General features: G+C 62.1%; 5 protein-coding genes across 5 annotated transcripts; 1 reads left to right on the top strand and 4 right to left on the bottom strand.

Moving 5' to 3' along the window:
* Positions 1–5,213: 5,213 nt before the first annotated feature.
* On the bottom strand, positions 5,214–12,851 carry mms19 (MMS19 nucleotide excision repair). Its single transcript, XM_062767703.1, has 19 exons — positions 12,737–12,851; positions 12,607–12,696; positions 12,500–12,562; positions 12,326–12,458; positions 12,177–12,271; positions 11,999–12,138; positions 11,674–11,961; positions 11,430–11,637; positions 11,016–11,385; positions 10,452–10,970; positions 9,981–10,413; positions 9,601–9,942; positions 9,366–9,563; positions 9,147–9,316; positions 8,485–8,596; positions 8,393–8,431; positions 8,000–8,293; positions 7,889–7,941; positions 5,214–7,821 (listed from the first exon to the last, which is right to left on the bottom strand). Exons 1-19 carry the CDS (start codon positions 12,807–12,809, stop codon positions 5,283–5,285), a joined length of 6,159 nt encoding a protein of 2,052 aa, XP_062623687.1. The 5' UTR covers positions 12,810–12,851; the 3' UTR covers positions 5,214–5,282.
* Positions 12,852–12,994: 143 nt separating this feature from the next.
* NIP1 (Eukaryotic translation initiation factor 3 subunit C) lies at positions 12,995–15,954 on the bottom strand. Its single transcript, XM_062767702.1, has 3 exons — positions 15,582–15,954; positions 15,438–15,526; positions 12,995–15,366 (listed from the first exon to the last, which is right to left on the bottom strand). The coding sequence occupies exons 1-3, from the start codon at positions 15,786–15,788 to the stop codon at positions 13,044–13,046; spliced, it is 2,619 nt and encodes an 872-aa protein (XP_062623686.1). The 5' UTR covers positions 15,789–15,954; the 3' UTR covers positions 12,995–13,043.
* Positions 15,955–16,179: 225 nt separating this feature from the next.
* COQ8 (Atypical kinase COQ8, mitochondrial) lies at positions 16,180–18,397 on the bottom strand. The gene is made up of 4 exons (XM_062767701.1): positions 17,670–18,397; positions 17,458–17,631; positions 16,572–17,420; positions 16,180–16,518 (listed from the first exon to the last, which is right to left on the bottom strand). Exons 1-4 carry the CDS (start codon positions 18,295–18,297, stop codon positions 16,241–16,243), a joined length of 1,929 nt encoding a protein of 642 aa, XP_062623685.1. The 5' UTR covers positions 18,298–18,397; the 3' UTR covers positions 16,180–16,240.
* A 162-nt stretch (positions 18,398–18,559) lies between these two features.
* Positions 18,560–20,429, top strand: Coprox (Oxygen-dependent coproporphyrinogen-III oxidase; the record flags this gene model as incomplete). Its single annotated transcript, XM_062767700.1, has 5 exons — positions 18,560–18,581; positions 18,676–18,761; positions 18,817–18,955; positions 18,996–19,222; positions 19,344–20,429. 5 exons carry the CDS (start codon positions 18,560–18,562, stop codon positions 20,346–20,348), a joined length of 1,479 nt encoding a protein of 492 aa, XP_062623684.1. The 3' UTR covers positions 20,349–20,429.
* On the bottom strand, positions 20,406–25,413 carry SMC4 (Structural maintenance of chromosome0s protein 4; the record flags this gene model as incomplete). The annotated part of the gene is made up of 9 exons (XM_062767699.1): positions 20,406–20,665; positions 20,711–21,067; positions 21,105–21,528; positions 21,583–22,197; positions 22,243–23,075; positions 23,124–23,552; positions 23,597–23,959; positions 24,002–24,391; positions 24,430–25,413. The coding sequence occupies 9 exons, from the start codon at positions 25,411–25,413 to the stop codon at positions 20,480–20,482; spliced, it is 4,581 nt and encodes a 1,526-aa protein (XP_062623683.1). The 3' UTR covers positions 20,406–20,479.
* Between the last annotated feature and the right edge of the window lie 982 nt (positions 25,414–26,395).

Raw genomic sequence — 26,395 nt, 5'->3', positions numbered from 1 at the left:
TGGTGGGTTGCTTTGGTGTCAAGTCGCCAAGATGACGCAGATGGCCGCGACAGCGGCAGCGACGATTCATCCATCGTCCACGACGAGTGGAGGGCACGGAAGTATTCTCCACCACCCAGTTGGTTGTGGCGAGCCACAATGGCGGTGGCTGCTCAAAGCCAATGTTGCCCGCAACGCGGTGCGGCACTGTGTACATCCAATACATCTACTGCAGCGGCTCTGCCGGGCTGCACATGGTGGTATCTAATTACAACGGGCAATCTCCGTGTGCGGGCTCGCCGACTAGAGCAATTTGCCAAACATGCCCCGAGCGCTGGCCTTGGCCGACTCTTTCATCTGGCGGGGGTCAGCTCCAGGCTGTGGCTGTTGACGCCGCAACTCACAGCAGTGTTACGCGCCGCGGTCAAGTAGTTGGCTGCAGCATCGGATGCCGAGTACAGGCTGTCGTTCAATGTTTGGAGGTAGTCTCCGCGCTGCTGGAGCTGTTCCTGCGTCTCCGTGTACCTGGGGGTGTAAGTGGCTGCGACATGGAGACCTTCCGGCTACTCACACATCCTTGCGCTCGCGCAAGTCGCTTCTAGGCGGCCGCTGCTTGCTGACTGCTGGCCGCTTGGGCGCAGTGCCATTCGTTGCTGGGCGCGCCGCAGTCGTCGGCACCTCGCCCCAGGTGATAAGGGGCTTGCGAGGTGCGGGAGGCGGCTTGGGAGGCTGGGGCCGGTTCGGGCCGGCGACAATCGAGTCGAGGCCAGCACCGGACAGCAGCCCAGCGCCCATCATCCAGCCCAGGAGCGAGTATGTAACCGGCAGTGGCTGCGACGGGACTGGCGTCTTGAGGGTGCACGGGTCGATACGCGGAGGGAACGGCTTGCGGAAGTGGAAGAGGGTTCGAAGGGCAATGTCTAGCGGGCCATTGTACTCGATAAAGTCGCCCGAGCGGTCGTCAAACGACAGTCTACCAATGGGCCGTGGCTCGCTGCCAAAGAACAGGTCCATCCGCGTGATGTACTCCAGGCGTGGGGCAGAGTAGAAGAGCGCGCTGCCAGTCGTAGTCAGAGCGACAATGACGCGGTGTCCGTGGCGAGTAATGTAGTGCACGTCGCTCAGCTCCTCGGTCTCGAACTCAACCTTGGCCACACGCTCGCCATTGTAGTTGGCAGACACGCGAATAGTCTTGCGCGACGCTGCGATCCACAGGCAGTGCGCTGGCGCCTCCTTTGAGAACTTGCCATCGGGGTCGCCGCCGCCCTCGAGGTGGCCGGCCAGTGCCTCGGGGGACGCCAACAGCTCGTTGCCAGTCTCCGGGTCGAGGACGTACGTGGCCAGCGGGAACGCCAGCGACTCGTTGACGAAGGTCGGCGGCTTCTGCTCCACCATCCACTCGCCAAGGGAATTGACAAGTCCGTAGATCTTTGTCATGCCCTTGGCGTACGACACAATAAGGCGTGGTCTGGCGCCGACATCGCCACCGACACCCGAAATCGTCCACTTCATGGCCCCGATCGGCGAGTTTTCGCTTCCAAAGTTCTGGACGTTGCCCTTGCGCTTGCGCCGCTTCATTGTCTTGCCCTCCTCGTTGAAGCCTTCACGGAGGATGACGTCTGGGCCACGCATGTCGAGGACTGCGAGTGAGTTGCTCGAGTAGGCGACGGCGATGAATCCAATGTCCGACACGGCACAGCTGATCACCTCGCCTCGTCGGACGGTGAAGATGGCGACAGGCTTGAACCCATCCTCCTTCCATCTCGCGAGATGACCAATCTCGGTCACCTCCTCGACAAACTCGGTGTGCTCCTTGGGCTGCGGAGGGAAGTAGTCGAGTCTGGGCGAAGCCGGGTCGCGCTCCTCCTCGTCCTCGTGGATGGTGCCATTGGGGCTGCCACCCTGGTCCCCCTTGCCCTCACCAAACTTGGTCACAATGACCTCGCCGGTGCTGAAGGTGATAACACACTCCAGAGACTCGCGGGCCATGTGAACACCGGTGATTTGCACCTTGGACCTGTCGGTGGCCCACAGCTTGGCCAAAGGCAGGTGTAACAGGTCCGGGTGTCTCAGGTACTCTCCGATACGGATGGTAAGGTGTGGCAGCGGCGACGGGTATTCGAACCGCAGTGGCGTGGGCAGGACGAGGACGTGCGTCGAGGCGTCCCAGAATCTGACGGTGGCGTCGGCGTGCCATGTTGTGAGGATACGGTAGTTCTCCATCTTGACGACCTTGACATCTGGTGCGCCGTGGGACTGCAGGTCGGGCACGGCCAGGCCTCCACGGAGGGGAACACGCGGGATCGGGTCCTGTGGCGTACCGTCGACCTTGAGCGCGTGTGAGATGAGCCGCTTGAACGTCGGTGTGGGAAGGGAGACGATCTTGCAGCCAAAGGTTGAGAGGCCTCCGGACCATAGGGACGATGGAAGCCTGTATCTCCTCTTGATCTTCTCGAGGACGATGCCGCCATTGGCCAGCTGCAGGGTCGTCGCACTGGACGGCGAGGGGATATCTGGCCCACCCGCGCTCCAAGGGAAGCGCCAGCTCGACGACGACTTGCGCTGCTGCAGCGGCGCGCGAACCGGCGCGGGCGTAAAAGCGACCAGGTTCTCGCCCTCACCCGGCGTTGCAAAGTTCTTTCGGCCACGAACATCTGGTGCAACGGTGGACCGGGGTGGCGGGAAGACGTACGCCTCGATCTGGCGCTCGGCCATCGCCTTGTAGGGCTTTGGCAGCTTGGCGTCTGGGGTGAGGAGAATAAACAGCGCGACGGCGTCGTGCGACATTGCAAAGTACGGGCTGCTGCGTGGCATGAGCATAAAGTCCTCTGGTGGCGTCTTGGTGGGATAGTTTGACCACCCAGTCGGCGCCAGGGAGTCGCGGTACGCCGAGCGGTGGTTGAGGGACATGAGCTCCGAGATGGCCGACACGGCCGCGCCCTTGTTCGCCAGCGGAGGCTGGTATGCAGGGAGCTGGATGATGTTGATGCCTGGCTTCTCGCCTGGGCTCTGCCCGCCGAGCACCAGCAGCAGGGTCTCGCCTCTCTCTGCGTACTCGACCGTCGCGTTGGACACGGGCACCGCTGTCGGGTCCGCCGCCTGGGCAGTCGCGAGCACCTTGGCCGCCGACGCGTCGGGGAAGCCAGCCCATGCGAGCTTGAACACTGGCTCGCGGTTCGCGCCAGCCGCAGTCAGCACGGGCATGCCCTCAAAGTCGTGCTTTGTTCTGATCTGGTTGTCGAGCGCGCCGGCCTCCATGAGCGACTCGGCGTCGGTGACGTTGACGTCCTCGTGCGTCAGCGTCCGCACCGTGAGCGGCTTCTCGGCATCGGCGTAGGCCCAGAAGCTCAAGCAGCCGTCCGCATGGCCAACAACAAAGACGAGTCCGTCCGGACGCCACGCGATAGACGTGACAGACGGCGTACGCTCTGTCCAGAGGGTCTGTGCATGTCAGCTGCCTGCCACTAACCCGTGTCTATCGCCGGGGCTACGCACAGTGTCCTGGTATCCGCCGCCACCTGGGGCACCTGGCAAAAGTCAGTGCACCGCCGCCAATGTCGTCACTCACCAGGCGGCAGCACCATCTCAAACACCTTGTCGACGGCTGCCTTCTGAAAGTTCCACGCCACGACGCCGCCCTCGTACCCTATCAGCAGGATGTTGAGGTCGCGGGGGTTCATTGCAATCGCGGTGGCTTGGGGGCTGCGTGGGTGTCAGCGGATGAGCTCATCGCCAGGTCGCGGCGGCGCCTGCGCATCACCTGGCAAACGCCGAAGGCTCCACGCCGCGCCCTCGCGTCCCCACTCACCCGCCCAGCGTCTTCTTCTTGCCCGGCACGCCGGAGCGCACCAGGCGCTCCTCGTGCATAGCGAGCAGGTTGGGGATGTTGTAGCTCGACATTGCGCGCTGCCGCAGGTCCCACGCGAGCGTCGTGCCGTCCTTCATCGTGAAGAAGAGGTGCGTGTAGCTCGGGAGGGGCTGCTCGACCGCCGTGATTGTGCCGAAGAGCGTCATGAACGCCTCGCGCACCGGCAGCGGCGGGCTAGCATTGGGGTTGCTGCTCTCGCTGATGTGGTTGAGCGCGAACGCGTGGATCGTGTTGCCCTCGTCGATGACGACGAGCCGCGAGTGGCCGGGGTGGAAGACGATGAACTTGACGCCGTCGGGTTTCCTGTCGAGGCCCGGCAGGACTGCCGACACGGGCAGCGTGAACTGGAACGCGTTGCTGCCGAAGACGTGCACCAGGCCCGCCGACGTGCCGACAGCGAGCAGCGAGAGCAGCGGGTCCACTGCCCACGCCGTCACCTCGCCCGTCAGGCCGAGCGTCCGCAAATGCCCATACTTGTAGAACGAGTGCTCGCGCAGCGTGCCCGTGTAGTCTGTCGACGGCGGGATGGCCGGCTCCTTCGACGACTTGAACATGGTGGCGACTGACGGACGGACGGCTCGGCACTGCCGTAAGGTGGGTGCGGGGTGGGGGAGTCTTGAAGGGTAGCGGGGTAGTAGTTTGTGTAAAGTGTAGAAGAGAGAGAGTTGATGCTTGTCGCGTCGTCGTTGTCGTTTGCCCGTCTGTGTCCACTGCTGCAGTGAGCAGACTGAGAGTGGCGTCGGGCAAAGAAACAAGGACAGAGACGCCCACAACGCCCCTTTTGCCCTCGTCGTTCGCCCTCGTCGCCTCGTCGCCTTTGTCGTTCACAGCAATCTTGGAGCAAAACGCGTGTTTTTGGCTGACGCCTCCCAACTTTGGGACCTGGCTCTTGTTTGTCCTGCGCTGGGCTGGGCTGGTTTACCTGCGCGTCCTGCTGCCTGGCAGTGTGCCAGTGCCTGACTCTTTCCCCTTGAATCCCCCTGACGCCTCACACTTTTGAACTATGACGGTCGCCCCTTCACGCCCTTGGCTTCTTGGCCTCTTCGTTGCGGGTCTCCTGGCTCCTAGCCCCCTGGCCGTTGCGCCGTTGTATTTACAAGGCCTTCTGGCGCCCGCCCACCTGACCAGAACCAAATTAACAGCTACCAAAGTTAGGTTGGGCCAGAAGTCGTAAGTCGGCGGCAACAGGTGCTCAAATAGAACCGGGCCAAGAGAGAGCCGTCCCGCCTAGGGTGTCCTTGGTTATCCGAGCCATTCCTGCCGCGCTCCACTGGCTCTCGACTCGCTCGAGAACCTAGATCATGTAGATCCACGGGACGCTAGCCCTTCTGTCAATAGATAGCTTCCCGGCCCCCCGCCCCCTCGTCCTCTCACTTTACAAAATGGCATGACACCACCACGGATATCAACAAAAGCTATCAACGGAAAGGCAACTCTACTTGCTGCCTTCGAACTGGGCCGCAATCTGACTAACAGACCCCTTGGACTGGTGAGAAGGCGCCGCGCGAGGACCGCGCGCACCTCTGGGACCACGAAGACGCGACGTCTCGTGAGACGTGTTGCGCTTAAGGCCACCCACAGAGCCGGCAATCGGCTCATCCTCAGTGGTAGCAGCAGGAGAGCGAGCAGCAGGCGAAGGCGTCTTGCGAGCGATAGGCGGGGTCTCTGGTCTTGTCTCGCCCGCGGTAGCAACAACAGGTGTGGGCTCGGCAATCACAGGCGTCGTCGTGGCCTCCGCAGCGGAAGGCTCCGCAGCTGGGGTCGGCTCAGCGACAGTCGCAGGCTCCTCCGTCTTGGGAAGTGCAGGCACCGGTGGCACATCGTCTTCGGCGCCGCGCTGCGACTGCAGAGCACGCTGCTGCTGAAGGAGCTCCTGGGGATCTGTCGACTCGCTGAGGCGGCTTCGAGAGATACGCTGGTCAACGAGGGCAGTCCGCTTGCGCTGGGGAAGCACAAGCTCCTGCTGCGTCTTCTTCTTCTCGAGAAGCGCAGGGAACACGGTGTCGTAGTGCTCAAGGAGATCGACAAGGAAGAGACTTGGCGTGCGGTCCTGGATCGTGAGCTCGGTCTCGTACTGCGGGCGGAGGAGGCTTCGGCCAATAGAGAGGGCGAGTTTTGTCGTGTACGTCTTGTCGTCGTCCTTCTCCGACTTGGTGCTTGTGATAAGGTCCTTGAGATGCCTGACCACAGCGTTGAGGCTGAACAGCTGCGGCGCAGGAAGACGGTTGAGCACCGACGTCACCGCACTGGACATGTCACGCTCCTGGTCGGCACCAACAGACGGGTAGATGGCCTTTGCGTCCTCCCAGCCTTCCCATCCAAGCACGGGCGGGTTGAGCTCGAGAAGCCACAGCTTGAGGGTCCCGGCGGCAATGGGCAGGTTGAACTTCTTGGACGTCTCGGTAATGTCGTCGGCTGACAGCTTCGAGTTGTTGATGGCACCGCGGAGCGCATGCAGCTCCTCGAGCGGCACCTCGTAGATCCAGGCCTTGCGGCGCTCGTCGTCGTTGACCTCGGCGCCGAGGTCCTTGATGCCGACGAGGAGACCCTCGAGAATGTCAGGGATGGCATCCTTTGCGCGCTTGGGCTCGGCCACGATCTGCTTCCAAGCACCATCACCGGCCCAGCGGCGCAGGTCGATACCAAAGTTGACGTCGGGGACATCGCCCTCGACCGACTCGTAAATGTGCGGGCGGGGGCGGAAGGGGCCGGTACGGCTGCCCTCGATAAGGGCTTTTAAGTCGGCCTCGGGGTTGTAGGCCTCGACGGCGAGCGCCGTGCCCTCCTGGAGGTCGGCCAGGCGCTTGGGGAGCTTGGCGAGCGTGTCCTCGTAGTGCTTGAGGACGGTGCGCACGACGCCGAGACGCTCACGCTCCCACCTCTCCCACAGACGCAGACCACGCTCAATCTTCTCCTCCATCTGGAGACGCTTGGTCTCGGTCTCACGCACGCCGTCGTGATAAGCCTGGTCAGCTTTGGCGGCTTCGCGGCGAAGGCGGACATAGGGCGGGTCATCCGAGTTAGCCGAGCCAATGCCACCGAGGTAGTTCTTAGCCCAGGTGGGGATGTGAGCCGCGGCTGACGACGTAGTGGCCGTCACCTGGGAAGTGACCTGGGAAGTGAGACTCGAGGTCTGGATGTTGAGGTCGCGGACCGAGTTGGTGAGCGAGGTGGGGAGGTTGGGGAGGGAGCTGTTGTCGGGGACCAGACGCAGCGTGTAGTACGTGTCGTCAGACGGGTCGAAACCGCGGCCGACACCAGTACGGCTAAAGTGGCCCATGCGCTGGAGCTCGCCAGCGGCGTCGAGACAACGGTCCCACTCGCCACCGAAGCCCTCGATATTGTTCTGCAGCCACGTGACGACCTCCTCGCCGGTAAACGTCTTCTCGTACGTGCCGATGATTGTGCTGTGCTGGCGAGACGCGAGCGCCTGACGCGTGGTAGGCAGGTCATTGTCCACGAGGGTGCCAGGGGCTGGGTGCGTGTTGAGATAGTGGTCAAACTTGCCGAGGAGCTGGCCGAGGCCCTTGGCCGTGAGCGACAGGCCAGATAGCAGGAGCGGCTGCTCGCGGGGGTCGCGGCGGGGCGAGAGGGGCGACTCGCCGTCCTTGCCGGGCACAGGAGGGACAAACTCGGCGCTGAGGAGGGGCAATCCATCGGGGTCAGTAGGCGGGATGAATGCATCCTCCTTGGGGCTCGACGGCGAGTCGGTGTCAGCCACGGGGTCGACGGGGCGGAGGCGCGCCAGCGGCGAAGGCGACGCCGGCTCAGCACCAGCACCACCACCAGGAGCCGGAGGGAGGTCCTTGTCGTCCGTGACACTGCCATTGCGAATGTGGGCCGCGCGGAGCTTCTCTGTGATTCTGTCTGCGACCGTGCCAGAGCGCTTGAGGGGCGAGTGCTTTGGTGGCGGTGAAGCGGTGTAGCTATCGGGCGGTGCGAGCTGGGTCGCGGCGGCGCCAGCAAACTTGGCCCTAGCGGTGTCAGCTCAGCGCGGGCTGCTGCGGCGATGCGCTAGCACCTGTGGCTGTTGGTACTCACTCGTCCTCGCTGTCGTCGGCAGCGCGGCTCTTGGCAGCGTACGCCTGGCGGAGCTGTGTTATTGATTAGCCGGAGATCCGCGATCCGTGACCCCTTGTTGAGTGCACTCACGCCCATGAGCCGCTGCACCTCCTTCTCCCAGGTGCTCACGACGCCGCCCTTTGCGAGGAACTCGTCGCGCGCGTCCTCGATGCGGCCCTCGTGGCGCGCCCGCCAGCCGTTGAACGGGAGGAGGACGTGCTCCTGCAGCTCGAGCGCGAGTGCGCGGTGCGCCTCGCCGCGCGCACTCGACGCGCCCTTGAGCGAGAGCAGCGTGTGCTGCAGCGACGACGTGCTCTGGCGGTTGGCGTTGAGCGGGGGCTCGAGGAGCGCCGCGGCGAGGTTGTGGTGAGCGCGGGCTTGTGACTGGCGTTGGCGTTAGCATTGTGGGCGGCGAGGGAGGGAGGCGTCCAGATTCCCAGCGCAAGCAGCCGCCATCACGACCACTGGGGAGGAGGAACGCACCTCGATGAACGCCGCAATGTCGCTGTTCTCAATCACGCCCTGGCGACGAGTCAGCAGCAATCCCAATCACAGCCTCCGACGCCTGCACCCACCGACTCGAGCTGGCCGAACAGCACATCCAGGCCGGTGCGGTAGTCTGGGCTCCAGAACGAGTTGTAAAAGGACGGCGGCAGGGTGACGGGCGCCATGGTGACCGTCTGCTGTCTGCCGTTTTGTGTGATGTGTTGTTTGCAGAAGGGGGGGATAGCAGTGACAAGAAGGAGATAGAGAGGATAGAGAGTGCGTGCACCCAGGTCCTTGTCGATGTATGAGTGAGGTGTGTGACGAGGTGGTGGTGTAGCAGGGCGGCGGGGTGATCAGCTAGGACCCCCGTTGTGCAGGGTGGGTGGGGGTGGGCGGGGGCAGTGCTCGTCGTCGTTCCGCGGCTGCAAGTCGAGCAGTGCGCGAGTGACGCGCTGGCGCGCTGGCGGTGGGCTGGCTGCAACGGCCAGTCGCGCGCCTCCGCGCCAAGTTGAGTCTGCCCCTTACATTGCCTCACTGCCTCGTGACCCTGACACTCTGAAGCACGTCGCAGAGTCTAATAACGCGGCCATGAAGAACAACGACGGGAGCAAATTTGGCTGTAGCGGGCAACGACCAGCCTTGTGGCAGCCAACCAGCCAGCCAGCCTGAACAACCTTGCATGCAGTCTACTACTCCAATGCGACACGCCCATGCTACGAGTACTACTTCTACTATCACCTACGCGCCATACCTGTACCACTTGGCACGCGTGTCCACTGCCTCGCGACGCACAGCGCGGAGCGGGTCGTCGAGCGCCAAGCCCAGGCTCCGCACAACGCGTGCCTTGGCACCTCGCAGCGTCTCGTACCGGATCGAGTCGGGGAACACTCCGAGACCGAGCAGCGCGGCGGAGCGGACAGCCTGCGCGTGGTGTTAGAAGAACTTCATGGAATGGATTAACAACACTTACACCTGATGTCTCCACGCCGTCCTCTCGCAGCGCCGACTTCAAGAACCCGTCCACAATGGCTTCGGCCTGCTCGTGCAGTAGCGTGTCGGTCGCCGTCGACGAGTTGGCAGTCTCGAGGATGGATGTGAGGGTGGTGATGACGTTTGCCCGCTGAGCTGGGTTGGGGAGGGACAGCGAGCGGAGAAGGAGGGGGAGGAGCTGGTGGTTAGCGTTTCATTGTATGCGCACTACCCACAGTTGGGAGGTTGGAGAGGAGCACAGTGGAAGGGACCAGAGGCAGGAGCGAGGCGAACGCCACAAGGTAGACGAGTCGCTTCGCTCCCTCTGCCTCCTTCTCGCCCTCAATCAGCTTGGGGAGAACGAAGCTCCACAGCTTCTGCGCGTGCAGCAGCTTGACGACGAGGTGGTTGGGTCGGCCCTTGCCCTTCGGCTTGCCGGCGTCGGCGAGGACAGCGAATCCGCGAGCAGCCTCGTCAACGAACACGGGGTCGAGGTTGGACAAGACGAGAATCTCAATTACGCGGTCGACGGCAGCGTAGGCGAGCTCGTTGCGCAGGAGGGCGAGTGCCTTGGCAATCTGGTGGGTCAGCATCAAGACAGCTACGGTCAACCCACATGGAGGTACACCAACAAGCCCCTGCGGCGAATCTCAAACGGCTGAGCAGTGTCCTGGATGTCCACCATGCAGATCCTCTCAAGGATGGGGCCGAGCGCATCGCCAAAGTCTCCAACACGCTTGTTCACATACGCGGTGATGAGGTCCAGCGCCGTGCGCAGCTGGAACTCGTCGCGCGCAACGTGAACTGCCCACTGGATCTTGGACGTGAGTAGATCGGGGGCAGAGAGGAATGGCAGAGGCGTCTTGGGCTTGAGGCCGCGCACGAGGGCCGTGTAGAGCACAATAAGATCCTGCTCGGGCGATGTGGCGTCAGGTCGGAACGGTGACCTCGGGGCCGCGGTCTTCGCGCTCGCAGCGTCGAACACAACACCCGTAAGGTCTCCCGACTCGAAGGCAGAGTGCGCCGTCTCGAAGATCTTGGACTGCTTCCTGTTGGGTGTCAGTTGCAAACACATCATAGTACCAACTCCTCAGGCTGCTCCCAGAACAAGGCCTCGGCTATTGACGCGACGACAACGAGCAAACGGTGGTCGCGGAACAGTGGAACGTGGCGGTCGGCGCGGGGCAGGGCCGCGCTGACGACCAAACCGAAGAGACGGGGAACAATCTGCGCGTAGTGGCGGGCGACGTCTACGTGCTTGGCGGCCAGCTTCTGGTCCAAGACGCTACGCAGAGTGTTGAGCAGGTCCCAGGCGTACGCGACGGTCGTTTCCCGCTCGCTCGGTGTCTGCTCAGCGTCGGCGCCTGCAGACGAGAGGAGGTCGAGCTTGGTCGTGATGCGAACCACGAGCGTCTCGAACAGCGAGGGGAGGACACACAGCTCGGAAAGAGATGACAAGATGGAGCGGTACTTGTCCCGCCCTTCAAAGTCGTTCTCGGCCGGCGCCTGCTCAGGCAACGTGTGGAAGAGGAGGGGAAGTGTGACGGACTGGACGACGTCGGCGTGTTTCTCGGCAATGGTCTTGAGGCCATCGAGAACGGCGCGTCTGCAGGGTCAGTGGTGATCTCAGTGGGAAATCGTCACCACTTACTGAATCTCCTCGTCGTGGTCATTGACAAGGAGGTCGTTCATGAGCTGCACGATCTCCTCGACCTCCTGGCGGCCCCAGAACCCAGGAATCTCAGCAAGCGACACGCTGCCGCGCACAGCGGCCGTCTTGAGCCCGTCGGTCCGCAAGCCCTCGCGGAGGACGTCGAACAGTGGCTCACGGAACGGCTCGAGACTGCGTTCCTGCTCCTGCCTGCGCTCAGCCCCAGGCGCGGCATACACCGACTTGGCAGCCATGAGCAGGGTGGTGATGGAGCTGAGCAGTGGCACACGCTGGGATGGCAGCGCGGGGTTGTTGAACTGCCTGAAGAGCTGGGGCAGCGCCTGGGAGTAGGCGAAGGGGCCGGCGGAGGCTGAGCGTGTTAGGTGGGATTCCGAAGCCGCGCTATCTACTCACGCGACGCGCGGATGAACGCGGCGAGCGACTTGGCCGACCCGGCCGCCTGGTTCTTCTCGGGCTCCTTGAGGCCCTCGAGGCATTGCTTGATGATGGTCTGCGCGAGGCCGGCCGGGGTGTCAGTGGCCGTGGGGTAGAGGGTGCGAATGAGCGACTCGAGGGCCTGGAGGGCGGCCGACTCGATCGACGAGCTGGACGAGTAGAAGACCTGGGCGTGAGCTTCGTCCGTGTACTCGCAGCTCACCTCGGTCTTGAGCACCTCCCACAGCTCCTCGCCGCGCTCGCCGACCGCGTCCTTGCCATACACGGGGAAGCAGGCCGCCATCGTCAAGAGCAGGTCGCGCAGCGTCGGCCCGGCGGCCGTGACGAACTTCTCGAGGAAGAGCGGGATGGCCGCCTTGGCAAAGTACGGCGAGGCGGCCATGCACGCGCGCAGGGCGAGCTTGAGGTCGTCGGCCGTGATGCCGTAGGGGTCGTTCGGGGGCGGGCGGAACGTGATGGGGAAGTAGCAGAACGTGATGTCAAAGATGTCCTGTGGGCGGGTCAGCACAACCGGTCACGTCACCCACGTCAATCTGCGCCTTGACGTCAAACTCGAGGAGGATGACCCGGTCCAGCTGGAATAGGAGCATAAGGTTGCGCGGGTCCTTCTCGCCGTCGACCATCTTGGCGAAGCTCGCGATGAAGTCGGGCCCCATCTTCTTGAGCGCTGCGGCGTCGTTAGCTACACCTTGCGCCAGCACCCACCCTCGCGGTGGTGCGTGAGGAACGAGTCGAAGAGGAGGTACACCTGGTGCCGCACGCTCTGGGTGTATGCCTTCATGTTGACGTTTTCGACGATCCTGCGGGGGGAGTCAGCGTGGCCACCCGTAGAGCACCACCATCACACCACCCACTCGCGGTACACTTCCACCGCCGTGTCGTCGTCAAACGTCGCCAGCTTGGACAGCACGAGCAGCGCGTCCAGCGTCGGCGGGAGCGAGTCAAAGTCGTCCAGCTTGGCGAGGTAGAAGTTTGTGAGGGTACGGGCTGGACGGTGAGCGATCGATACCAAGGCCGCAACGACCCACCTGCGGGCCGGTTGATCTTGCCCGGGTTGACCTTCTTGATAAGATTCGAGAGGAACGTGAGGCCTGCGTGGGGTGTCAGCTTGTCCAGCAGCAACGCACACACGCACCCTTCAGCCGCACGTCGTCCTCGGTCGAGGTGAGGAACTCGCCGAGCGCCTTGACGACGTCGAGCAGCTGCGCGTTGCCGGCGTTGATGCCTGCGGTGGGTCAGCAGGGGGCACAAGGCAAGCAACACACAGTCGACCAGCTCGCCGCTCGGGTCGAGGTCCGACGACGTCACATGCGTCCGGACGAGGCGGGCGACGTCCATGATATGTGGTGAGTGGGTGCTGGTGTGAGCGGCTGATTGCAAGATGTCAATCAGGCAGTCAGTCTATCTCGCAAAGTCAGCACGAGTTCATCGCAGAGGGCCGAAATCGCGCCGCCGTGCCTGAATGACTCCCTCTTGCTCATCGGAAAACTATACATCCGATCACAGTTCACCATCAACTCTAACAATCCCCGATACGTGCATGCAACTTCTACGCTACACCTATACGGCCGCCTAGGCAGCCACTCGTCGCGATCCAAGACCGCTGTTGAACCCTGTACGTCCGCGGTTTCCTCGGCCACGGTATGAGCCACGCGCTCCTCCTCTCCTCTCCTGTCGTCCGCCAGATCCGCCAGCTGCTTGTCCGTCGCGGTTGGTCGTGCGGTCGTTTCCGGGAGCCTGGCCAAGCTTGACGTCGAGCGTCTTCTCGTTCTGCTCGACCATGAGGACAGCGCGCTCGGCGAGCTGCTGGGCAAGACGCTGAACCTCGGTCTGCTCGACACGGTGGAAGACGACAACCTGGTCAATCTGGTCGAGCGAGGCGGCAAGCTCGTCAGTGTAGATCATGCGCGAGATGATCGACGTGACGGTCTGCTGGGGAAGGTCAAAGGTGGCGGCAAGGTGGGCGAGGGAGAGCGAGGCGTAGTAGGGGGCGTAGGTGAAGAGGTACGTCCTCAGGCCCTCCTCCTGGATGCGGCGAGCGAGCATCGTCTCGACGTCCTTGACGTCGTCGAGCAGCTGCCAAATCTTGATGGAGAGGATGAGGTCACGGGCACGCTCCCACTCGCCAGCCTGGAGGGCCTTGGAGGCCTTGATGATGTGGTCACGAGTGTTCTCGGGAGGACCCATGAAAGCCTGCTTGTCGGCAAGGTCGAGGAGACGCTTGAACGTCTTGGAAGCGATGCGGCGGCGCTGCTCCTCGGTGTCGACCGAAGCAAGGAGAGGGATCTCAACGAGCATGCACGAGGTGAGGTAGGCAGCCTCGAGGAGCTCAATGTTGAGGTGCATGTGGAAGGGGAGGAGGCGGCGCTTCTCGATCAGCTCCTGCTCGGGCGAGAGCTGGAGGTTGTAGCGCTGGACAGCCTGGGCGAGGAGCTCCTTCTGGCGCTGGGTCTGGAACATCTCCGAGAGGAGCTGCTGGCACTCGTTGATGAAGCCACGGCGGAAGGCAGCGAGACCAAGCTGGACCAGAGCACGGTTGTACATGATCTGGGTGGTGACGTCGGCGTGCTGGATCGTGTCCTGGAGGTGGGACATGAGGAGCAGGTCGCGTGCCTGGTGGTAGCGGGCGTGGATGGCGTGGTTGAAGATGTGGGCAAGGATGGCGCGGGCACGGAGGAGGGGAGCGTCCGAGTGGTAGATGTAGACGCAGAGGAGGTGGATAAGGGCGCTGGCGTCGCGCTGGACGCCGAAAGGAGTAATCTCAGACTGGAGACCAGCGACCGACTGGGCGACCGCGGCCTCAAAGTGGTCGACGATCGAGTCGGGCTTGGAGTAGACGTGCTCGAGGCGGCGCATGACGGCACGGACAGTCTGGTCGGCCCACTTCTCACGCTCGAAGAGCACCTGCGCCTTGGTGATGGCGACGTAGAGGGGAGCCTCCTCACGCAGACGGGCAATGTACTCGGTACCGTGCTCGTGCGCGTCAGTGTGCTGGAGAGTCTTGGTGAACTCGTTGTCGAGGTTCTCGAGCAGGCTGACAAGGTTGCCGGTAACGGCAACACGGTCACCAGCCTTCTCGGGGACACGCTCGACAAGGTCATCGTACTCCTCAACGTTGTCCTTGACAACGTACTCCTGGTGCTGGAGGAGGAGCGTGACGAGCTGCTCAAACTCCTTGAGGCACAGGACCCACGACTCGTGGGGGATCGAGGCGAGGTTCTGGGAGTAGTCGAGACGAGCGGGGATGAGGGCGAGGAGGACGCGGATCTTCTGGTACGTCGTCTCCGAGACCTCGAGGAGCTTGGAGAGGATACGGATAGTCTCGGCACGGTCCGTGTTCTTCTTACCACGCTGCTCAAAGATGTCGCGGAGGGTCTTGAAGACACCGTCAGCGGTAAGGTTGAGCTGGCGACCACCGCGGCCAATGGTGGTGAAGTCGTCGTCGCGGCCCTCCTCGCCGGCGACGGGGGTGCGGGCAACCTTGACCTTCTCGACCTTGGGGGGAACGTTGGCGGCGTCGTACGCGGCAGTGTACGCGACGGGGTCGGCAGTGTACTGGGCAATGACACCCTCAAACTCCTTGGCCTTCTTCTTGAGCGTCTGCTTCATGGAGTTGAGAGCCTTGCTCTTGGCACCGGGCATCTTCTTGGTGGCCGACTTCTCGCCAGCAATCGTGTCGTTGACATCCTTCTCGAGCTCGGTGATGGTCTGGAGGAAGGCAGGGGGGATGTGGCCGGCAGGAGGGGTGGCCGAGGCGGTCATGGAAGTCTGGTGGCGAGTGATGAAGCGGATGAGCTTGTCGAGCTCGGCCGACGCAGCGACCCAGTCCGAGGCGGCACCGCCAGACTTGGTAGCGTTCTGGATGCTGGTGATGGCGGCGTCCATCTCGGCGAAGCTATAAAGTGTGTCAGGTCTAGTCCGGCGACCCCAGCGCCACGGCGCGCCGCGCGCCAACTCCAAACTCACCGCTTGTCCTTGGCGGACAGCACCTTGATCTTCTCGTCCTCATCGTCCGAGTCCTCATCTGACGAGGCGCCGCGCAAGAACTTGTTCGCCTGGGGACAGTCAGCAAGCGCCCACACGCGCACACGACACCACGCCAACACGCACGCCACCGCCAACGTCCGAGTCCGAGTCGTCGTCGCTCATCTCCTCCTCCTCGTCCGAGCTGTCGTCGTCGCTGTCATCGCTGTCATCGCCGCCACGGAGGAAGTTGGAGCGCTGGGGCTTCTCGTCCTCGGAGCCGGAGCGGAGGGACTCGTCCTCCGAGTCCGAGTTGTCGCTCGAGTCTGAGCCGAGCTTGGCAAAGAAGGACATGGTGGGCGGGTTTTTCGGTGTGGGTCTCGCTGTAGGTGCGAGGTTTTGGGCGCGTGAGAGGCGGGGAAGGGGAGGGGGAGTGGTGGGTGTTGTTCGCTGCGTCGCTTGGCTGCCTTTTGAGTGGGGTGCTTCAAGTGAACGCGGTGGCGCGAGTTTTTGGTGTTTCGAGACTTGAAAGGTCGCGACGTCGAAGTTGAACAATGGTGCCAGCCAGCCAGCAGGCCAGCAGGCAGCCTGCAGCGAGGAACCACCTGCTGCCAGACGCACCAGCAACCTACACTCCCATACATAAAAAAATGCCACGAAAGGAAACCCTGAATTGACCCCGTAATGCCGTTGCTTGCTCAAGCTGGCAGCCAGGCACGGGCCTGCAGAGACAGTCGCGTGTGGCGTCTGCATGCAGAGTGATGATGCATATGCTCTTCTTCTAAGATTGTCTTCGCTGCCTCCCTCTACGCCCCAAGCATCTCCTCATGCACAGCAGCCTCCTCGGCCGCATCGGGGCCCTCCTCGTACCCGCTAACGTACTCTTCCCACAGTGCCTTGCAATCGACATTGGCCCCCAGCTTGGCGCACATGAGGAAGGCGCCACTGAGCTTGCGGTTCAGCGAGTAGGTCGGCACCGGGGGCGGCGTGAGACGGTGCTCGAGCATGACGGGGATGAGCTCGCGGACCTTGTCCGTGACCGTCTGCTCGGCGAAGGGGAACTTGCCCTCGTAGCGGAAGGGGCCTGGGGGAAGTTAGTGTAAGAAAAACGACGTCGGATCCAGAGCTGCCACTCACTCGCTAACAAGGCCATCGACTCGAGATGTGCGTCGACCATGACCTCGGCCTCCTCGCCAGTGAGGTACCCGAGCGCCACACTCTCCGCCTTCATGACCTCGCGGTCGCCGTCGAGCGCCGCCTGGAGGAGACGGTACCACCCGTCCATAAACTCCTTGGTGTAGGCACGCGACGCGCCAAAGTCGATGAGCTGGATCTTGCCACTCTTACCGTCGTACATGAAGTTGGCCCAGTTGGGGTCCGTCTGCATGAAGCGGAAGTGGAACAGCTCCTGGAGGCAGAGGCGCATCATGTTGGTGCCGATAAAGTCGCGCTGCTCCTGCGACATGCCCTTCATCTGTGACAGGGGCCGGCCGGTCATCCACTCGGTCGTGAGCACCTTGCCAGTCGTGCCCTCGTCAATGACGCGCGGGACCTCGAACACGGGGTCGTCCTTTAGCAAGTGATGGAAGCGGTTTCCAGCGGCACCCTCGCGGATGTAGTCGCACTCGTCCTCGAGCTCGCGCTTCATGACAGCAATCGTGTTCTGGAGGTACAGGCCCTTGGGGAGGACGGCAGAGCCACGCAGTAAAATCGACAGGTTGGCAATGTCCGAGTCGATCGACGAGGATACGCCAGGGAACTGGATCTTGACGGCCACGGGCGTGCCGTCGGCCAAGACGGCGCGGTGCACCTGCCCGATCGACGCCGAGGCAACAGGCGTGCGGTCAAACGCGGCGAACAGGCTTTTCCAGTCCTCTCCAAGTTCCGACGTCATGACCTTCTCCATCTGCCAGTCGGGCATGTAGTTGGCATGTGCCTGCACCTGGTGCAGCACACGCTCAATCTCAGGTGGCAGCATGGCATTGTCTTCCGTCAGTACAGCCCACCCCCAGACCAGACCCACCCTGTATGCTCATGAACTGGCCGAGCTTGAGTGCCGCCCCGCGCATGCGGCCGAGTGTCGCGACCAACCGGCGGACATTCGCGTCGCTCATGAACACGCTGCCCTGGCCACCACCACCAGCCGTCCGGCGGATCGTCTCGGTCGCGGCGCCGATACCGAGGGACAGGCCGAGGGCTAAAGTCAGCACTTCACTCTGGCACTAGCATACTCACATCCGTAGTGGAAGAGGCGGCCCAGACGCGACGACGGCACCGTTGACGCACGCAGCGGCACGGGCTCATCCTCGGCATCCCGACTGATCTCGGGAAGCTTGAACCCAGAGGCTGTCTCGTCCTCTTGCAGTGGTGGCTCTGCCTCAACTGGCGCGGCAGGCTCGGGGTCCTGTATTTCTTCGATGGCGGCCTCGACAGCCGTCGCGGGTGCGGGTGGGGGAGGGGGAGGAGAAGGGGCAGGGGGAGGTGGAGCCGGCTTCGGGATGCTCAGCTCGGGCTGGCGGAGGGGTGCGGCCGCTGGGGCTGGGGCGACTTCTCTCGGCTTCCATGTTGGTGGGAGTGGTGGAGGTGGGGAGACGGCGTAGTCGGCGGCACTGCTCGCGCTGGTGCTTGTCGTGTTCGTGCTGCTGCTCGAGGCCGTCGCCGTGGCGGGACCCGCACGCTCCGTAGCCTCTTGCCGCCGCTCATACCCAGCCCCAGCAGCAGCCTTGACCTGCGGTCCATACCCAGCCGCGACCTCCTCGATCTCGATGGCGGCAGCGCGCGCGATGACGCGGTACGCGGCGGACAGGAGCACGCCCGACGACGCAGCGGCCGCTGCTGCGGGCGGTGGGAGCGGTGGTGGCATGTTGGTTGCGTGGGTCGATCGATCTATCCGCCACGCACGCAAGAGAGTCCGATGTGTGCTGTTGTTTGTCGGAGAGCGTAGGAGGCCGGTCGGTCCGGAACGGCGCGGATTAGATATCTGTCATGTGTGATTGTCTTGTTCGTGGACATTTTGTGGGATGCCAGTGACATTTGGTATGGGCGTGCGGGGCTCCAGTGGCCAACTACTAATAGTAGTCGGAACCTTGCGGACATTAGAAAATAGTTTGCGAGGCCGAATAACAATGACGCGCATCGAGTGGTCAGGTGGTTTACTTAGTCGTCGCAGCTGACCGCCAGTCGCCGCGTTGGACGAGCCCGACACGACCCTGCCAGCGCCTCGCGCCGCCGCCGCCGCCAGCGTCCAGCAAGATCCATCGCAGCATCTCCCACTGTCGTACCACGGACATTGACTCGCGACAACGTCCGAGCGAGCCGCAACAAGCCGTGCGTATATATCGGGACAACAAGCTGCTGTCGCTCACACAGACAACCTTCACAGTCACCACCGACACTACTACAACCCAACTTTTTTTCCTTCCCTCTCTCCCTCACCACCACAATGTCCTTCCGCCAGCCCTTGCGCTGCTGCCGCACCGGTCTCCAGACCGCGCGCGTCAACGCCGCGTGCCGCGCACCTGGTGGGTACAGCTGTAGCGACAACACTGACGCCGCCGCCAGCTGCCCGCGCATACTCGTCGCAGCAGTCCAACCCGGCCTCGGTCGGCAAGCTCGCCGGCCTTGCCGTGTCGTCGGCCGCCGTCGCCTTCTCCCTCACCATGGCGTACAACTACTACAAGCGCCCCGACAACGTCGCCAAGCTCGACATGGTGCCCAACGTCGTGGCTATCGAGACTGGCGGCGAGAATTGGGACCCCGTCCATGCCCGCGAGCAAGACGACGCCCAGGTATGTTTGGGCCACGGGCTCTTCAAGATTGCGCTACCACTCCGTGTGTCATAGACCCGGCCGGCGCCGCGCACAGCGCGCACCGACTAGCCTTTGCTCAGAGCTAACAGCTTCATCGCAGAACCCCATGCGTATCCGCATGGCGACGTGGGTCACCAACATGCAGGACCATATTGTCAAGGGCCTGGAGAGTCTGGAGGCCGCCGCGCCCCCCGACGGAGAGCACCCCCCCGCGACGTTCTTTAGGGACCACTGGATCCGGCCGAGCGGAGGCGAGGGGTCGTCGTGTGTGCTTTCTGGCGGACGGGTGTTTGAGAAGGCGGGCGTGAACGTTTCGATTGTCGAGGGCAAGCTGTCCAAGGCTGCGCAGGCGCAGATGCGCAACGACCACGACTCGATCCCTCTCTCCGACGAGCCGCTGCCCTATTTCGCGACGGGTGTGTCGATCGTCATCCACCCCCGCAACCCCCACGCGCCAACAACGCACCTCAACTACCGCTACTTTGAGCTCGCAAACCCCAAGGACCCCAACGGCGAGCCCCTGGCGTGGTGGTTTGGCGGCGGCGCCGACCTGACCCCCAACTACTTCTACGAGGAGGACGCGGTCCACTTCCACCAGATGCTCAAGGACGCGTGTGACAAGCACGACGCGGCCTACTACCCCACTTACAAGAAGTGGTGCGACAAGTACTTCTACCTTCCCCACCGTGGCGAGACGCGCGGCATCGGCGGCATCTTCTTCGACGACCTGACCACCTCGTCGTCGATCCACGGAGACAAGAAGCCCAGCCGCGACGAGATCTTCGAGTTTGTCAAGTCGGCGTCTAGTGCCTTCCTCCCCGCGTACCTCCCCATTGTCCAGCGTCGCCACACGCAAAAGTATGACGACCTCCAGCGCAGGTGGCAGCTTGTCCGCCGCGGCCGCTACGTCGAGTTCAACCTGCTCTATGACCGCGGAACAAAGTTCGGCCTCAACATCCCCGGCGCGCGTGTCGAGTCCATCCTCATGTCCTTGCCAGAAGTCGCACGGTGGGAGTACATGACTCCTCTGGGTGCCCAGGGCTCGGGCACCCGTGAGGAGGAGCTCATCAACGTGCTCAAGACAACGCACGACTGGATCAAGTAGACAAAAAGGCAACGAGGGTGGAGCGAGGTCGATAGATAGAAGGCAGCATAGTATCCGTATCTCTGCATCATATGGTCTATTCTGGTTGTACAACAGGGATCAAGGGTACCAAAGGACAGTGTTCGACAGGGCTATGCCAAGACGCGTGCAGAAGGGACGGCAGTGCCGGCGGGTGTTGGCGTGGCGGGCACGGCAAGCTTGGGTGTAGCCGGCACTTCTGTTGCTGGTGCCCCAGTACCCGGTGGTAACCTCTTGGCGGGCTTGACGACTGCCTGCGTTCTCAAGTCCTTGTTGTCGATGGCGATGGACTTGGTGCACTTTTTGTTGTCAGCTGTGCTCCTCTTACAACCTGAATCACTCACATTCGACGTCTTGTAAATGCCGACAAGACGGTGAGCAAGCTCAAACATGTCGTTTCGCAGCGAAATGACAATGAACTGGGCCGCCTGCGTCTTGGACTGGATGTAGTTGGCCACAATCGACACGTTCTTAAAGTCGAGCGCCGCATCAATCTCGTCCATGAAGTAGAGAGGAGTGGGCTTGAAGACATGGAGCGCGAAGACAAGCGCCAGCGACGCAAGCGTCTTCTCACCACCAGACAGGTTGGCAATCGGGCGCCAGCTCTTCTTCGGCGGCATGATGGACAGAACGACGCCCTCAGAGAAGGGGTCCATTGTGTCGACCAGCTCGATCTCGGCATTACCACCCATGGTGATCATCTGAATGGTCAGCCGTAATTGGCAACACTATGCTCACCTGGTACATCTCCTTGAGCTTGGAGCTGATGGCCGAGAAGCCGGCCATGAACTCATCAAGGCGGACCTTGCGCAGGTCGTCGTAGCGCTGCTTGGCGGCGTCACGCTGGTTCGTCACCGCTTCAAGGTCACGAGCGCGGTCAAGGAACTCGGCCTCACGACGGCGGTACTCGTGAAGGACGTTGAGGTTGGGCTTGGCCTTGGCAGTCTCTTCCTCCAACGCAGTAATCTCGGCTGTGAGGATGTCCTTGTCGACACCGCGGAGCTCATCAGGGCTGTACTCGACGAGCTCGAACGAGTCGTTCTTTGACTTCTTCTGCTTGGGCTCAGCGTCCTCAGTCTCCTCTTCCTCGCCCTCAGCCGCTTCAGTCGACTTGTCCGCGTCGGCAGGCTTGGCAACCTCATCCTCGTCTTCCTCTTCCTCGCTAAAGCTTGTCAGCCCACGTCCCTCATACTCCCCGGCTGCACACCCCACTTACTCAATGTAGACGAGTTCGAGCTCCTCGTGGCGCTTGGACCAGTGCCTGTACTTGTCCTTGCTGTCCTTCTGGACACGGCCATTGTCCTCAATCTTCTGCTTGATGTCCATCTCAAGCTTGCGGAACGCGTTGACCTCGGTGGATGCCTCGTCGAGGTCGGCCTTGGACTGAGCAAGGGCCTCCTGGACGTCGATGCTCGCATCCTGAGCCTCCTGGACCTTCTCGCGAATGATCGCCAGGTCGGCAGAGCAGGCTTGCAGGTCACCCTCCACAACATCGAGCTCGCCCTGAGCCTCCTCGGCCTTAGCTGTGTTGGCTAGGATGGCCTTGTCCAGCTTCTCGGCGTCGCGGATGGACTTGGCCTGGCCGACCTCGGCCTTGGTGATAGCCTCGCTGGCAAGGTCAAGTAATCCCTTGGTGTTGGCGAACTTGGACTGAATGGCGCGCAGCTTGACACCGCCAACCTCCAGAATCTTGTTCTGAAGCTCCTTGATCTGCTCGCTGATGACGCTCGACTTGCTTCGCAACTTGTCCGCCTCAGCAGTAAGAGTGGCGATCTCAGCGTCAAGCGTCTTGATGCGCTTCTCGTCCCCCACATCAGGCTTGCTCTGAGACCTAGACCCTGTCAGCTGAGGTCTTTCAACGGCAGGGCGGACTCACTCCAGCTCGGATAGACGCTTCTCTGCCTCCCCGATACGCTTTGATCCAGTCTGAATGTCGAGCTCAATCTTCTCCAATTCGATCTCGATTTCGGGTAGGCGCTTGCGAAGCTGTGCCACCTGTTGCTCGGCAGCGCGCTTCTCAGCCTGGGCGGCAGAGAGCTTCTCCTCTGCAGCATGGCACTCCTTCTCATAGCCATGCACAACCTCAGGTGCGACCTTGTCGGCCACGAACTTTGAGTTCATGCCGCCACGAGCGACACGAGTGCCACCACCGGACATGGTGCCCGAAGGGTCGATCAGCTGGCCAGCAAGGGTGACCACGCGCCAGCGCTTCTTGCCGTAACCGATGCGTTGGGCCTGCTGGAGGTCATCTGCTACCAGAGTGTTGAAAACGCCCTTGTAGAAAGCAGGTGCAAACTTGGGGTCCTTTGGCTTGATGAGGTCAAAGAGGCGGGGCACACCCTCAGGGGTCTCGATACGGCTGAGGTCGCGAGGGGGAAGCTTGTCGAGGACCATGAAGGAGGCACGGCCCACATTGCCCTTGCGGAGGTGCTCGATACACGCCTGGCCCTGCTCAACAGTGTCGACGACCAGGTTGTTCAAGGCGCTGCAAGCGGTCGTGACCGCCACATCGTACTTCTCGTCAATAACACCAAGGTCTCCGAGACGACCGTGGAAGCCCTTGATGCGACCTTGGGCCTTGAGCTTGTTGAGACTGGCAAGGACAGCATTCTCCGACTTGTCGGCAGCGAGCGACGCCTTGGCCTCGTCAACCTTCTGGCGAGCGGACGACGCCTTGGTACGGAGCTCCTCGAATTGGGAGGTCAGAGTCTATCGAAATGTCAGCTGAGAGCGGCGGACAAAGCTCGCTGCACGAACCTGAAGCCTGGACTCGGCATCTGCGAGCTGCTTCTTGGCCTGGACAGCCTCCTTCTTCAGGGCCTTGTACTCCTCCTGCTTGGCGCTGGCACCCTCCTCCACGTCCTTGAGGGCTTTGCGGGCCTCTTCCAAGGCGGTCTGAGCTGTGGTGGCCTTGCCCGCAAGCAAGTCACGCTCAGATTGGGCAACATCGATGGCGGATTGCTTCTCGCTGATCTTGGCAGTCCACGGCTCAAGCTCGCGCTGCTTGGCCTCGATCTTGGTCGTGAACTCGTCGGTCTTGTCCTTCAGGCTGTCGCGGACCTCTTCGAGCTCGGCCTCCTCAACCTCGAGCTTCTTCTCGAGTTCGGTCACCTTCTTGCGGTTGGATTCGATCTCCCCAGCGCAGTTCTCCGCAGTGACATGAGCCTCAGACTTGGCGTGAGAGTCCTGTGGAAGTGTTAGTCCAGCCGCGGGCAGTCCGTTACACTCACATCCTGGATCGACTTCTTGAGCTTCTTCTGCTTGGTTGACAGGTGCTTCTTCTTCTCTTGGAGAGCGACCTCCTCCTTCTCGATACGCTTGGTGTCCTTGACCAACGCATCTGTGAGACGCTTGACCTCCTCAAAGGTGGCAAGCTTCTCGTCGTGGTCCTTCTGGAGGTCCTCGATCTGGGCCAGGTGGTGTGCGTTGCGCTCCTGCTCCTCGGAGAGTTCGGCCGTGAGGGAGTCGATCGCCTTAGTCGTAAGCTCGATGTTGTTCTGAAGCGTGTACATGTGGAACTGCCACAGGAGCGACTTCTTGCGAGTGAGATCGTTGGTGTCGCGAAGGAACGATTCGGCCTCCCTCTTCTTGTCCTGAAAGAAGTCAGTCAGGTTGCTAAGATTCCGGTTACCTACCTCGAGAGACGCCTTCTCGCGCTCCACCACACGCAGACGGTTCATCTTCTCTCCACGTTCCTCACTTAAGCCCTCGACCTCGAGCGACGCCTGCTCGATAGGCTCCTTGTACTTGGTTGTGCCGATAATGTCCTCCAAGTACTCGAGGAGACCGTCCTCGTGCTCGTTTCCGGCCTTGGCCTTCATGAGCGCAATGGACTCGACCTCACCCTGGAGGATAAGGAAACGGTTGTGGTCCAGGTCGATACCCTTGCCCTTGAGGAGGGTGGTGACCTCGGTGAAGGTGCTGTTGCGGTCGTTGATGGTGTAGCGCGACGAGTTGTTGCGGAACGCGGTACGGTTGACAACGAGCTGAGAGTTGGGAACCAGGAGGAAGTCGTCCACGCCGGGCTGCAGAGTTAGCCAAGATCCATGACTTGTTAACTCACCAGATCAACAATCTCACGGAACCACACTTCCACGGAGCAGCTCTCGAGGCCCTCTTTGCCAGCAGAGTTGTGGATAAGCTCACTGAGCTTACCCTGACGCATCTTGCTGGCACGGTAGCCGAAAACGAACAGGAGGGCGTCGATAGTGTTACTCTTGCCACTGCCATTAGGACCGACAATGGCACTGAACGACTTGTGGAAGGGGCCGATCTCCTGTCGCCCAGCATACGACTTGAAGTTGACAAGCACGAGCTTGTGGATGACGAGACGAGGCTTGGGGCCAGTGGCGGGGGGCGGAGCAGCTGGGGTCGCCATCAGAGTTTGGCGGGGAGCCGCACCACGGGCAGGCGTCTTCGGCGGCAGGACGTGAGCCATGTCTGGCGACGAGTCGGGTGAGATGGGAGCGTCCGACTCGCCCCCACGGTTCTGCTTCTTAGGAGTCTCGGGAACGGGTGTCTTGGAGCTCTCACGAGCGGTGGGGTCCTGGGGGGTGTCGGGGGTCGGGGTCGGAGCGTCGTCAATCTCAGCATTCGGGGTGGGAGCCTTTGGTGATGCCGCCTTGGTTGCCGCGGGGATCAAGTCCTCGAGCTCTTCCTCAGAGTCAGACGACTCTACAACCCTCCGCTTCGACTTCGCCGCCTTGGGAGCGGCCTTCTCGGGGCTTGTGGGGGCCGAATCGGCTTCCTCCTCCTCGGCGGGCTCCGTAGGCTCCGCCTTCACGGCCGGCTCGGGGGTAGGTGACCCCGCCGCGGCGGCGCGGCCAGATCGTCTCTTGGGTGCAGGTGCGGGAGTCTTGGCTTTGGCTGTCGACGCCCTCTTCGCAGGAGCCTTCTTGACCACGGGGGCCTCCTCATGGTCGCTGGCATCCTCGGCCTCTGGTGTCGGAGAGGCTGGGACCACCTTGCGCGTCCTTGAGGAACGTGTCGGAGCGGGAGGAGCCTCTGTAGCGGTGCTCGCTGCCCGAGTAGACCGTCTCGGAGGCATGGTGGGGGTTGTTGGTTGATGTCTGGTGGTGAGTCTGTACCACCTGAATGTGATGCACCTGCGCGCTTTGTTGTTGTGTTGTTGTTGTGCCAGGAAAGCACGCGCGTGCAGAGGGGGGTGGCGGGATTAGGAACGGTAATAGTGCCACGTGGGGTGTGTGGCATGACGGGATCAATTTTGACCGATGCTTCAAGGTTTCAAGGCCTCATTTGGAGGCGTCGAAATGAACAATGGGAGTGCGTATGGAGCTGCGCTTGGAGGCGTGTGCGCGTCTCAGTTGCAAGAAGGGGGTGATGGCCGAGGTCGTCTGAGAGCAGAGAGGGAGAGAGAAGGCCACAGGCCCGTCGTTGGGAGGCCGTTGCCACGTTGGCCGAGTTACAACACTCATGCAGCGCCGCTGCCGCCTTTGTCTCTCCACGAGCAGGGAACAATGACTGGATCAACAATTGCATCATGGGACAATAGGAAACCAAGCTACTCGAGATGGGAGCTGGTTATGATGCGTGTGTGTGTGGCTGGAGCCATCAAGACTGATACCGGCGTGATGGAAAGGAGGGGAGTAGCCTGGGGACCTTGTGAACAAGGCCGCAGTTTCGGTTGTTGTCCTGAATGCCCCACCGCATTGGCGATTTGGTCTCAGACAATGGGTTGTTCACGGCGTCGTTGCCATGCTCCGCCTTCTGGCTACGCGCGCTCCGCGCTCCACAATGCCTGTTGGTCGTCGCTTTGTCGGGGCGATGAATGCCACATAGCCGGGAGTCGTTGTGCAAGTTGGTTCCGTTATTGCCACTGTCTGTTTTGTAGTTTGTGATTTGATTCGCCCCCGCCAGACGTGTGAGAACTGAAGTCTTTCAATAGCCAGGCAGGCAGGCATGCAGGCATGCAGGCAGGCAGGCAGGCAGAGGGCGTGGAGACAAGAGACACCGCAAGCCCAGCGGGATCAAATTGTCATGAACCAAGGAAGCATTCCCTCTCTCTGGTG

This window comes from Vanrija pseudolonga, chromosome 1, assembly GCF_020906515.1.
Source record: "Vanrija pseudolonga chromosome 1, complete sequence".
NCBI classification, from domain to species: Eukaryota; Fungi; Basidiomycota; class Tremellomycetes; order Trichosporonales; family Trichosporonaceae; genus Vanrija; species Vanrija pseudolonga.
This window is presented reverse-complemented; position numbering and strand designations above follow the sequence as displayed.